The sequence below is a fragment of the Coturnix japonica genome, chromosome 22 (assembly GCF_054131305.1).
Source record: "Coturnix japonica strain WE chromosome 22, WE-NBRP24, whole genome shotgun sequence".
Lineage (NCBI taxonomy): Eukaryota > Metazoa > Chordata > Aves > Galliformes > Phasianidae > Coturnix > Coturnix japonica.
In genome coordinates, this window is record NC_140684.1 from 2700302 (window position 1) to 2714104 (window position 13803).

Genomic DNA, 13803 nt, shown 5'->3' on the forward strand with positions numbered 1-13803 from the left:
GCCCAAGCCCAGTCTTTGTAGCTTACACCAGCCATCTCATTTATGTAGACAATTACTCAGTGTGATCACAGCACAAATTATTTGTTTCATACCCCCGACAGTTTTGTACAGTGAGTTCTCAGTGGACAGATCTATTGCACTGCTTTTAATATAGCAGAATTGAGAATGTTGCAGAACAAAAAACAAACAAACAAACAAACAAGCTTGGTGAAGTTTTGAGTTCTAGCAGATACCTTAAGGAAACAGTGTCTTTCAAATTTAACCCATCCACATTGATTATCTCTCTCCTATCTGGTTCTGCTATTCTGCCTTTGTTATCTCTGTTTTCCAGACATAAAATAGCTCTGATCTTACTGCTGGAAGCTGATTGGAATACATTCTCAAGATTAAAAAGAGATTGTCTTTATATCCCACTTCATGCTAAGCATACAAATCTTTGTCACACATCCTAATTTACTAAAATGTCAGAATCTCTGTGCTAGATTCATGCAGATGTTTACTGGATGTTATTACTAATAATGTGGTAATTACTAATAATTACTTATAGCCTTATGAGAGCTATGTTTTGGGGTATTGTTTGCTCAGATCTGATAGTCATTATTTTAAGTGGAAAATGAAAGGAGTAATGCTTGCAAATAACTATTTACCTGCTAATAGGAATCAACAGTGATCGTTTGTTACAAAGTGAATTTTTATTTCAGGCATTGAACTTAAACATCTTTGTCTGGAGTACATGACTCCCTGGCTGTCCAATCTGGTCCGGTTCTGCAAACACAATGACGATGCGAAGCGCCAACGAGTCACTGCTATTCTGGATAAGCTCATAACAATGACTATAAATGAGAAGCAGATGTACCCTTCAATTCAGGCTAAAATATGGGGAAGTCTGGGACAGGTACAAATTCTGCCTGATTTCTTGTAATTTGTTTATAAGCAGATTATAGTGTTTTCAATCACTTACATAAAGATAACATTTTAGATGGACTGGATCTTGCTTATTTCCCAGAAGTATGTTTTGGGGTTTTTTTCTACCTCAAATCCAGTTTTTTCTCAATATCTGCAGCATTTTATAAATAGCTGCTGTACTTTGAAGCAGAGAACAAAATAAAAGTGATACCGTATCATACTTCTTCTGCAGTTGTGAAGCATTTTGATCTGATGCAATTCATTTTACATTTCTAATATTTCAATAGGCTTTTTCCAAAAAGACAACAAGTCGCTAGGATTGCTGCTTCTAATTATGGTAGCTGTGCACCTTCAACTATAAAACACCAAGATCTACTTATTTAGAAGGTTATTTACCATAGAAAAAATATGTTAACCAGATAATAACAAAGACTTTTTTGTCTCTACCAGATCACGGATCTCCTTGACGTAGTGCTGGACAGTTTCATCAAAACTAGTGCCACAGGGGGCTTAGGATCCATTAAGGCTGAGGTTATGGCCGACACAGCGGTAGCACTTGCTTCTGGAAATGTAAAATTGGTTTCAAGCAAAGTGAGTTCACTCTTTGCTTCTTAAACAGTAATTTCACCTTTAGATAACAAGGTAGCACTGAGGTGCTTTCTGATGACTCAGCAGTAATGGAAAAAAAATAGAATAACGCATTGTTAATTTGTAAGTGATTTTACTGAAATTTTGGGCTCTGCTCTTTGTTCCACAAAATGATTGCTCTCTTTTCAGGTGATTGGAAGGATGTGCAAAATAATTGACAAAACTTGTCTGTCTCCAACTCCCACACTGGAACAGCACCTGATGTGGGACGATATTGCCATTCTAGCACGTTACATGTTGATGCTCTCCTTCAACAATTCTCTGGATGTGGCTGCACATCTCCCCTACCTCTTTCATGTGGTTACTTTGTTGGTGGCCACTGGACCCCTTTCTCTCAGAGCTTCCACTCATGGTCTTGTCATCAACATCATTCATTCTCTGTGCACTTGCTCACAGCTTCATTTTAGTGGTAAGTTTTTAACGGATTTTTGAATGACTGCTTTTTGGTTTCAGAAATACCAGAGTTATCTGTCTCTCCTTCAACAGTTCTGAGCTTGAAAATACTGTGGTGCTGTTGAGCTTTTGTAGAAGCCAGAATAAGGGTATGAGCCAGAATAACTATGAAGGGGGAGTTAAAATGTGACTGGTTTTGAGAAGGTGTGTAGTATACATTGTAAATGGGTCTTTGAAAAAGGGAACAAAGTAAGTACCAGTAAGTTCCTGTAATGCAGATTAAGGATAAAATACATCTGTGCTAAAACTGGCTGATGTACATCTTTTCAATAGTTGCATAATATGGTAACAAATATCAGTTACATAAGAAAATTTTGAAACTGCATGGTTAAAGCAGGCATGTTGCATACAGCTGTATTATAGCAGCCCTAAAATATGCGAGATAGCAAGGATACAGCAGTCACAGAGGTACAGTATAAAATCAGGCTGGATTTCGTGAAAAAAAAATCAAGAAGCTTATGTAATCTTGTTTTTTTAAACATCTGAAAGCGCCTTTTATATCTAAGTATGTTGACGGAGTGAGTGTGTGCATAGACACAGACATTTGTATTTAAAGACAAGCCTTCCTGTTTAAAAAGTTTGAAGTACACAGTAATGGAACAAAGTTCAGAACTGCAAAAATATGCAGTGCCAGTCCCAGGGCCTTCATTTTCGTCTGATCTAAGTGAGTTAATTGCAGTGCGAACCAAAGCCAGAATTGAACTGCAGTTTGAACTTATAGTAATGTTGGCCTTCCAAACCAGCAGCACTCCGTGTGTCTGTTTACCTAACAAATATGAGGAAAAGCCTCAGGGAATCACATCTTTAGACAAATTTTTCTTATCTATTTTCAGATTGCATTTCTCTCACGACTGCTTTCAGTGGTCTATGCAACAGGCCACAGTTGTTCTGGCATGTTCTGAGACAAGTAGCAAAGAAAACAGTATTGAAATGTGCATAGGTTTATCGTCTGCTTGTGTACTTGTGGAGAATGAGATTAAGAGTGTTTAAAATGTGAATTGTATGTCAGTGTTTTACGTCTAATGTCTAAAAATTTATTCAACAGAGGAGACCAAGCAAGTTTTAAGACTGAGCTTGACTGAATTTTCTCTGCCTAAATTTTATTTGCTGTTTGGAATCAGCAAAGTGAAATCAGCTGCAGTCATAGCATTCCGCTCCAGCTATCGAGACAGGTCATTTTCACCTGGCTCCTACGAGAGGGAAACTTTTGCACTGACCTCCTTGGAAACTGTTACCGAAGCTTTGTTGGAGATCATGGAGGTATGTGTTTCAAAATGAAAATACAGTGCTGCTTATTCTACAACGAGCAGTGTAGCAAGCAGTGACATGATAAGGAACACTTCCAAAAACTAAAATAACTGAACATTCTGAATTAAAATAATGCATTTTCTTTATGTTCTGTATGTTCAAACACTGTCATTCTTTTTAGGCTTGTATGAGAGATATTCCAACATGCAAGTGGCTGGACCAGTGGACCGAACTAGCTCAAAAGTATGTTATAGATCTCAAAACATAACCCCTAACTGCCTGCGTAGTACACTTAGACTTTTCAGTTTTCCACTGTACAGCTTGTCTGTTGTATATTCGTTTAATGTAGTGTACTCTGTTTCTTCACAGGTTTGCATTCCAGTATAATCCATCCCTGCAGCCAAGAGCACTTGTTGTCTTTGGCTGTATAAGTAAGCGTGTGTCTCATGGACAAATAAAACAAATAATCCGAATTCTTAGCAAGGTATTTGGGTTTCTGTTTGTCTTCCTCTCTGACTCACAAAGTAACTAAAAATTTTAAATATTTCTATTGAATATAAAACTCAGCATAATTTCACAGTAAATGCATTCTTCAAGCATATTCTTCTACAGAGAAACCTGATGGGAAATTGTCTTTGTAGGCTGGGCTTTCCATGTTAAATTAGTTTGGTGACAATAAGTTTATCAATGCAGCTACTTCTAGAGTAACATTAGATTTCAATATTGAGTTTAAAATTTGGGACACTGAATTTAGATCCAGAAAAGCCAATATTTCAATAAATGAGAAATTTTCTGGCAGTGCAGCTCCTGCATGTGTGCTATTCTTTTTTTTTTCTTCTTAGTTTTTTTTAAGGAAGTTAACAATGTGTAGCAACTAAATACAAGAAAAAGCAGAATGTTTATATGAGAAAACGTTAAAACATAGTACCTAGCTTAGCAATTATGTCCATATTTTCAAAGAAGGTTGTGTTCTATAGCAGCTGAATTGTGGTAAATTTCTTTAAGTATTTTTATGTGGACATAAAATTTAACTGTGCAGTGTCTGAACTGCAGAAGAGCCATTCTGTGGCTCTTGCACCCTTACTTTTTAAATACCCGTTGTGTGATTGTTCACAACAGTAAATAAATGTTGGTGTAAATCTTCATTTCTAAAACTCCTTTGAAATTGGCCTAAAGGGAACTCAGGTGTTGTAAACTAATTGAGAACCACATTATAGTTTAGAGCTCTCATATTTTCACAAAGCAAAATCTAATTATGGGTTCTGTTTTCTTCTTATTATTCTTGTTTTTCTACAAAAAGGGTCTGGAGAGCTGTTTAAAAGGCCCTGATAATTACAATAGCCAAGTTCTAATAGAAGCTACAGTTATAGCACTCACCAAATTGCAGCCTCTTCTTAACAAGGTAAGCAGCTGGATTTCTGGAGTAAACAGAACGTGTTTTCTAAGTGAAAGTTATGAGTATAAACTCAAAAATGTCAGTAAGTCTTGTGGTATCTGACGTTCACACATTGCTGCTGTGACTCACGCTTGAAAGTACTGCATATGGGATGTATGTCACAGATGTTCATATGTGCAAAAGCTTTAAAAAGACTTCAGAATGTACTGTTCTGCTTCATCAAACTGGGCCATAGCAATATACGCAAAGGCTGCACCACAGTTTGTATTCATTCTTACCATAGATTTTCCATCTTGGCTTTGAAATTTGCAATTGCTTATACTTCTTTCTGATCATGCCTCGTAATAAGTTTTGATGATGTCTTATGTGATATTAATGTAGCCATTTGATGTTACTAATGAATCACTTCAGATTTACCTGTGCATGTCATCACTTCAGTCACTGCAGATTTACCTGGCATTGTCATGCACACCTAAAAAAACACAGTTCTATGGCAAAGTTCTGAAAGGGATTTCTAGAGAATATGGATGTGTCTGTAACTCCTGCTTTGTTGATACCTTAAAAAATATGCTAAGAAAAAAACAAAACTTTTTTTCCTGCCAGGTGTATTTGAGTGGCTGCTTTAATGTGCATATTTGACTCATTCACATAGCCAAGGACTTTTAAAAAAAAGTTTAAAATTAACTTCAATTTGTTAACTTCAATTATCACTTGGTTGCTTTGCACTGTCTTATGTGAAAGCAGAATTGTGACCTTTTCTTTTCCCTTCTCCTTGTAGGACTCCCCTATGCACAAGGCCCTCTTCTGGGTAGCCATGGCAGTACTGCAGTTGGATGAGGTCAACCTGTACTCGGCAGGTACAGCACTGCTTGAACAGAACCTGCATACCTTGGATAGCATTCGAGTGTTCAATGATAAGGTAAGCAAGGCCTCTGCTAGTAATCCGCTGTGATTAAACCTTAGTTCCTGTAAGCAATTTGTTCTATGCAAAAGAAAAAATATATATATTCCTTGTCCTGGTGAACAGTTAGAACTGAAATTCGCATTGCAAGCTGTTTACTTATGTAATATCAGCAGTACACTGTGATGTAGAGATGGCAGCTTAACTATTCTGTCCCAAAATGCAACTGAGAAATACATAGATCTATTCAAGTCAGAAGTGCAGTCAATAGGTTCCTGTACATTCTTAAATTACCATGTTTTGTCACTGTTTTAGTTTACTATGATGAGTAACCTTCAATCAGATAGGCTGTTCTGAAGAAATTTATAATGGGGGCAATGAGGCCTTTGCACAGGCTGCACACAGCAGCTGTGGGTGTCCCATACCCGGGGATGCTCAAGGCCTGGCTGGGACCTGGGCAGCCTGAACTGGTGGGAGGTGTCCCTGCCCATGGCAGAAGATGTGTACAGAGGTCCCAGCCAAATCCACTCCTTGATTGTATGAAATATTTTTATGTCTTATTTTCTCTGAGCCAGAGCCCAGAAGAGGTGTTCATGGAGATCAGGAGACCACTTGAATGGCACTGCAAACAGATGGATCATTTTGTTGGGCTAAATTTCAACTCCAACTTCAACTTTGCACTAGTGGGGCACCTCCTGAAAGGTAAGAATGCATGTTGCTGCTCGTGTGGGAAAATGAATGTGTTGTTTCATTTGCTACAGTACATTACTTCTTTCTCCTGGAATACTTTCTTTCTCTGTGCTTGCCTGTATCTGCTCACTGTAGATTGATTTGTGAGATAATAGAAGCAATGTAAGCACAGACATTTGTGATTGTGTGATTTTGGACTGAGGGACTGAATTAGTAGTTCTGAATGTGCAGTTTCTGTTGGTGTTGTACTTCCTTACCATATGAATGAGGCGTCCTGAGAACATGCTGGAAAATACTTATGAAAGCTTTTTTAAAATATTTTTGCTTTGTAGATATGTTCTTAAAAATTAAATACAAGATTTGGTGTTTAAACCTCATTTTGCAGGGTACAGGCATCCTTCACCTACCACTGTAGCAAGAACAGTAAGGATTCTACATACACTACTAGCTCTGGTTAACAAACACAGAAACTGTGACAAGTTTGAGGTGAACACCCAGAGTGTGGCTTACCTAGCAGGTAAGATTGAACAAACCTTCTTTTGAACCTGGGTTAACTGAAAAGGAATGGGTTATAGGGACCCTGCTTTTGCAGGGGGGTTGGACTCAATGAACTCTAGAGGTCCCTTCCAACCCCTACAATTCTGTGATTCTGTGATTGTGGGAATATCTTCTGGTGTTAGGCTAATGACTGTTATCAGTATAAAGGAAACTTGCAACCGGAGGTGGACAAGAGTCTGGGTTAGGCTGCTGTGCGTCACTGACGCAGTGTGGTCTGAAGGCTTGTCAGTGCAGCACCTACTGGGCAGCTTCCAAAATGCTTCAGGGAGACTGAAGGTGCTTTGGTTTAAATTCTAAAGTGTGTTTTTAATTACAGAATTTACATTTCTAGTTGTCTAGAAACAGAAATCATGGCTGTACGAGGGCAGATGATTAGATCATGGAATTCTTGTTGGTTCGAGAATAGTTATTTTTTTAATGACCTACTTTTAATCTGTACATTTCGGTAGGGTGTAATTACATCTCTGGTCTTTTTTGTAGTAAGTAGAAATTTCAAGTAGATGCTTACGTTCTTCAGCGTATTCCTGACAGAAAATTTGCACCAACTTTCTTTGATTTTATTATGTTTTAGCTTTGCTGACAGTGTCTGAGGAAGTTCGAAGTCGCTGCAGCCTAAAACATAGGAAGTCTCTCCTGTTGACAGATGTAGCAATGGAAAATGTTCCTATGGATACATATCCCATCCATCACAGTGACACTAGCTATAGGTTGGTTGTCTATCTTTTTGAGAATAAAAGTTTCCCAAATTTCAATGTCTGTTTTCTTTACTAAGCCATCTAAAGGTGAGCTGCATTAAGTAGAAAACTAAACCCCGTGTTCATTAAATCAAAGTTAATATTCAGCTGCACATTGGTTGCACAGAATCATAGGGAAAATTGTGTATTGAGTCTCTAGAGGTAGGATGTTGAGATCTGGAAAGCAATTTTAGACTTCAGTTAACTGCTTTGGAGATAACTTTTTTGATAACCCTTTTCTGTGAGACCTAATCTCACTTCATTCTTCATTTGCATTTTAGAATAACATTTTTTCTCTTTTTAAGAAGAAAGGACATGCCAAATGATTGCTTGATTCCTGTCATTGGAGAACTTTGACATCAGCTGTCCATATGTAGCCACTGGAGTAAGCTAGGAAGGCAGCCTAGAAAATACCACACAGAGTCAGTTTTTCTCAGTACAGAGCACTTTACCCAGTACCTCTCCTTTTATCCAGTATGGAGCAGTAGATAATAAATGTCTCACGTTTTGCCTTATAGGCAGATTCGCTTGTGTTCTTGTTGCTTTATATTCAGCTCTTCAGTATTAGGTTCATGCCAGATTGTCAGTTTTGACTAGCTCAGACATTTTTCTAGCAAAATAATTACTTTTAATTGATGCATATTTCTGCTAGAAAATAAAGGATACCTTGGCTAGCTGAAAAATTAATGTCTAAATATGCAAAAGTTTTAAAGACTTTCTTAATTTCTGTGCACTTTCAGGACACTAAAGGAAAATCAACCGTGGTCATCGCCAAAGGGGTCAGACAGACACCTGGCTGCCAGTTACCCGACAGTGGGACAGATAAGCCCTCGAACACGAAAGTCCATGAGTTTGGATATGGGGCAGCCTTCGCAAGCAAACACTAAAAAGCTCCTAGGTTATTAAGATACCTGATTTACTAATTTGTCTGCGGGATACTCCATGAAATTTTACTGGAGAAAAATTATACTTGTACTTGTTCTGACTTCAAGTGCTTATTCTTGATTCAGAGAAATGCACTTGATTTCTACAAAATGCAAATAGAGGACACTACAATTGAAGAGGAATAATTTGATTTGCTTTGGTCAGGAAGATGGGAAATGTTACTCAGAATGTGCACGCTGAAGTGATTTTTTAAAAAAAAAAAAAGATATTTCAGATACTAAAGTTTCATAGTGCCAGTTTTCTGGGAAACAGGCTCCTCGGCAAGGTCTGTTTTGTCAGACCAAGGGGCAATGGTTTCAGTCTATGAGAGGGGAGATGTAGTTTGGATATAAGGAGGAAGTTCTTTACAATAAGGATGGTGAGGTGCGGGAATGGGTTGCCCTGATAAATGGTGGTGTCCCATCCTTGGAGACAGTCAAGCTGAGACTGGACCAGGCTCTGAGCACCTGGTGGAGCTGCGGATGTCCCTGTTCATTGCAGGGGGGTGGGACAAGATGACCTGTAAAGGTCCCTTCCAACTTGAAAGATACTATGATTCTATGAAACAAGATAAGTTCTCCACATCACTTATGGTTACTGTTCTACATTGTAGTGTACATGGAAGAAGAGAGGCATTTCTTTCATTACAATCCTGTTACTGCTTCCTTTTCAGTAATCACATTTTGGCATGTTTATTCAATGTGATGTGTTGACCAGGAAACCATAGCATGCCCACAGCTTACATACTTGAATAAATTGCATGCTATTCTCATATGCATTGTGAAGCATTTTGGAAACTGTGATGGAGAGCGGCATGATGTAACCATAATTTCTCTACCATCTCTGAAAGTAGTGAAAATGTCCCCAGATTCCTACTGTTATGTTGCAGAATAGGATGGTAGCTTGGCCAGACAGTCAGAAATACTTAAAGTATGGATTTAGGTTTAATGTTTTTAATTTCCTGATAAATTGTTTTTAGGTACAAGGAAAAGTTTTGACCATTTGATATCGGACACAAAGGCTCCTAAAAGGCAAGACATGGAATCTGGAATCACAACGCCTCCCAAAATGAGGAGAGTAGCCGAAAATGATTATGAAATGGGTGAGAAACAGGACTAACATTTTCAGAATAACACTAATTATAAATGCTTTGTATTTATATACAAAGGATTATTTCCAAATTCAGTGTTTATTTTCTTAGGTTACTACCAGGGCAGGGAGAAATACCTTAATAGTGGCTTCTGGAGAGTGTAGTCTTTCATATCACTGGCAATTGAGGTTTGAATTAGAGTTGCTCAGTTTGCAGGTGCAGGATAAGGGGCAGCTACAAAGTACTATATACAGGAGCAAAATAAGTAAAATTCGGCTTTTTGTGGCTTACTGAGCCCAAGCTGCAGATTTTGCAAGTGGAATCTGACATGATGCCTAGAATGCCTCTCTTCATCTTCTCCCACATCTGCTTCCTGTGACCCCACCCCCAATTGCAATGCAAGACCAGGGTTCTTCTGTTGTATCTGATGTCAGTCTGCTGCCTGACCCTGAAAACGTTACTTACCACCCCTGGGCCTGTATTTCACTGAATAGGAAATTGGGGTTATTGTTTGCCATTTGATAATACATTCCATGTGACAGTCTAGCTCTGCTAGTATTACAGCATAATTGTTGCTTTTATACTTTATGAGAAATCTGAAGTTTGCATATAATTGGACTTGTTATGCAAGATCTAATTCTGTTTTGGTTTAGATTTATTTCCCTTTTGATTGGTTGGTCTTTTTTGTTTGGCAGAAACCCAGAGGATATCACCGCAGCAGCACCCCCATCTCCGAAAAGTTTCTGTTTCTGAGTCAAATGTCCTCCTGGATGAAGAAGTTCTGACTGATCCAAAAATTCAAGCACTGCTGCTTACAGTTCTTGTAAGCCTTCCTTCTGTGTATTATTGTCTGTTACTTCCTGATGCTCATTCATCGTCCAGAGAAATGTTCCTCGTGGTGCTTTATTGCTTCACATGGATCAAAATTAGAATGATTGTGCCACTCTGTTCTTTGCTGCTTTTCTTCAGACTTTCTAAGAATTACTTTTATAATCCCATTAAAAAAGCCAACGTGAGGGGAAATTGGGAATTTCCATGATTCTGTCTGTAGTGCAGAACATGTTGAACACTTGGTTCCTTTTCCTGACAGAATTTTATTACAAACTGATTTGATGTAACAAGAACCTATTTTATGTACTACATATTTTAGAAGTTAAGAAGAGAAAATTGTTAGAATACCAGCACAGTCCAACTTAAACCCTGACTAAATGGCAGTATAGCAACCAGTACGTTAGTGCTTTCACCAGGTACACCAATACACTTTGCATTTCTGTTGTAATGCAGAAAGACTCAGTTGCACAGTTTTGTCAAAAACTTATTATCTAATTTGGGGCCAAAATAGAAGCTATTACCAACTGTTCTTATTGTTTCCCATGACATGAAGCAACTTAATTCCATGTCTCCAAATTAATCTTCTGGAATGCTGCTTCTTCTGGAATCCTGAAATCTTACAGACCTTAAACTATAATAACAAGCAAAAAAGGCTGTAACTACTCAGCCTCCCTTAGAAGCATGCTGATTTAGTCCTTTGCATTATCACAGGCAACGTTAGTGAAGTACACTACTGATGAATTTGACCAGCGGATTCTGTACGAGTATTTAGCAGAAGCCAGTGTTGTCTTCCCAAAGGTCTTTCCTGTTGTGTAAGTATCTGAAGCTGTTTGTGATGACTCTGTACTTGGCCTTCCTTTAAAATGTCTCTGGTCCAGGGCAAGCATGTGTGAGTTGCTTTACTCATTTCTACGTTATGAGCTGCACTCTGTCCTTTGCTTGAGACGGATGTCCATCACAGTTTGAGAACGTTGCATTCACTTAACACAGGGGAGAAAGGAGTGTTCTTACAGGAATGGGCATCCTCACATGGCAGTGCCACAAATGCCCCTATGGCACACGTCAGTTCTCTGGGCAGGTTGGCAGAGCAGCCAGGGAGCCCGTCTGTGCAGCCATCCATTCCTCCCGAAAGCTTTCAGCATTCCTGCTGCCATTACAGTAGTCTGGTGACTCAGTGTGGCTTTGGCACTTATTTGGTACTGTAGAAAATCACATTTCTTTTTGCCGTGGTCATATAGTTTTCTATGTAAGTCAACATATACAATTTTAGATATTTTTGTACTAGTTAGACTCAATTTTTTAATCAGTAACTCGAGTGCATATCAAAACTGGTGTCAAGTGTACTTCAGATATTCTTTTGATATATATTTTTAGCTATGGGTTAAAAGTACTTTGCTGTAAAGTTGTTGAGAACTGCGTATTTATTTGGTGGGAAAAAAATAATCTTCTGTTCTTTTCTTTAGGCATAATTTATTGGATTCCAAGATCAATACCCTTCTGTCACTGTGTCAGGATCCAAATTTGTTGAATCCAATTCATGGGATTGTTCAGAGTGTTGTTTACCACGAGGAGTCTCCGCCCCAATACCAAACTTCTTATCTACAAAGTAATTTGTTTTTAATTGCTGAATTCAAAGTTAGATACCTAATGAAAGTGCCTCAGCAGGAGAGCTGATGAATTTTGTTGTGTGGTTTCTCTCTGATTTCATAAATCCTTCATAACATTAAGTTTGTTGTTGCAGGTTTTGGATTTAATGGGTTGTGGAGATTTGCTGGCCCATTTTCCAAGGTAAGAGATAAATTCAGGAGTGATGCAGATAAGTGATAAAATTGATACGAGCAAGTCAGAAATGTAAGGGTTGCTCTTATGGCTGAAAGTTTTTCAGCCTGCAGCAGCTGTTTTGGTGAAATCAATAAGGTAAACTTACTGAAGTTGGATAAAAGTAGTCAGGTGGTAGATACAGCTTTTCAGCACCCCAAAGTTTGCAAAAAGTCTTGAAGACATGGAATGTTATTCAGAGACTCTGGTTTGTTGTCTGCATCTCACTGTTTAAGAGTTCAAATCAGTAAGAGCGATAATTCCGTGAGGACAAATTCTGTGTTACAGCAGAAGAAATAAAAGTATTGACCATCTGTGCTCCCATTTGTTGCCTCTAGTCATTGCTACAGGAACTACATGAGCAGAGTAGGCAGTGTTCTGGCCGTAGGCTTTGGGGGGTGCAAGTAATATTCCTCGTAACATTTTAAGTTTGGGTGATTTGGAACTTCAGAATGGAACAGCCCCCTCTTCTGGCTGTGCAGTTCTTAGATGTACTAAAATCGCATCTGCGAGTGATCTGTAGTATTACATTTAGACTAATCTGGGAAGGACCCCAGTTCACACGTAGTTGCACCCAAATGCTTTTTATAAATTTCAGGCAGAACCATTGTAAACTTACAGTGAGTCAGGGGTGCAGCTCATCAACAGAAAAGTAGGAGGAAATGACCCCACCTTTTTTTTTCACAGCAAACACAAATCCCAGACTATGCTGAACTCATAGTGAAGTTTCTTGATGCCTTGATTGACACATATTTGCCTGGAATTGATGAAGAAACCAGTGAAGAATCTCTCCTGACACCCACATCTCCGTATCCTCCTGCAGTGCAGAGCCAGCTCAGCATTACAGCCAACCTTAACCTTTCCAATTCCATGACCTCGCTCGCAACTTCCCAGCACTCCCCAGGTCAGTAGCAGTTGTGGTACTACATAGGTAGGGAAATGTACTGAATTTATACAGCCAGATACTCTTTCTCGTTATGTTTTTAATATGTTTACGCATCAAACATGATTGCATTCTTGAGTCTAATGACTATTAAATTGTTGACTAAGCTGTTACACTGGTGTTTCAGATGCTGGATTTTGTCCAGCACAAAAGCCGTCTTCCAAGTCATTATGCATGGAGAAAATAACATGAAGTACATCAGAATGAATAGCAGCTGCATCTTAACATGGAACATATGCAACAGTGAATCCTAGAAAGTTGATAAAGACAGATACATAATCATGAAGGTTTGCAAGGAAAATAACATTCACTTAGGCAGTGCAAACTAGCACATACTAGGAAATATAATCCAGAGCTGTGCTGTGATTGAGAATGCCTGAACTGACTCTGTTTCAGGCTATGTGGGATAAAGCTGAGACTCCTACAGGCAGCACCAAATGGGGCTCAGACTCTGCTTGGAGGAAGAAGGAAAAAAAATAAGTATGACAGCGTTCAGAAGTGCAGTCATCATTGGCTGTAAATAGAAATGCTAAATTCTGTCTGGCTTGGGGAGAGGGGAATTAAAGAAGGATGCAGAGGTTAAATATGGCAGCATAGATTTTTGGGGTGAAAAACGAAAAAATAAGGCTAAAAAGGATTTGACATAGCATATGAGAGAGAAAC

The 13803-nt window shown here is 38.6% G+C and overlaps 1 protein-coding gene across 11 annotated transcripts in view; it reads left to right on the forward strand.

Moving 5' to 3' along the window:
• Positions 1-13803, forward strand: part of NF1 (neurofibromin 1) — an 84204-nt gene that overhangs the window by 61831 nt on the left and 8570 nt on the right. For 9 of the 11 annotated variants that reach the window (XM_085521657.1, XM_085521645.1, XM_085521646.1 and 6 more), the window contains 18 exons: positions 702-895; positions 1357-1497; positions 1684-1963; positions 3053-3267; positions 3437-3498; positions 3625-3739; positions 4556-4657; positions 5430-5570; positions 6128-6254; positions 6628-6759; positions 7372-7507; positions 8275-8432; positions 9438-9560; positions 10244-10371; positions 11091-11191; positions 11843-11985; positions 12121-12167; positions 12885-13101. In XM_085521657.1, the coding sequence (XP_085377783.1) occupies positions 702-895; positions 1357-1497; positions 1684-1963; positions 3053-3267; positions 3437-3498; positions 3625-3739; positions 4556-4657; positions 5430-5570; positions 6128-6254; positions 6628-6759; positions 7372-7507; positions 8275-8432; positions 9438-9560; positions 10244-10371; positions 11091-11191; positions 11843-11985; positions 12121-12167; positions 12885-13101 (2562 nt within the window). Of the gene's footprint in view, positions 1-701; positions 896-1356; positions 1498-1683; positions 1964-3052; positions 3268-3436; positions 3499-3624; positions 3740-4555; positions 4658-5429; positions 5571-6127; positions 6255-6627; positions 6760-7371; positions 7508-8274; positions 8433-9437; positions 9561-10243; positions 10372-11090; positions 11192-11842; positions 11986-12120; positions 12168-12884; positions 13102-13803 lie in introns of those variants that run through there. The other 2 variants (XM_085521650.1, XM_085521651.1) reach the window with 2 other exon arrangements.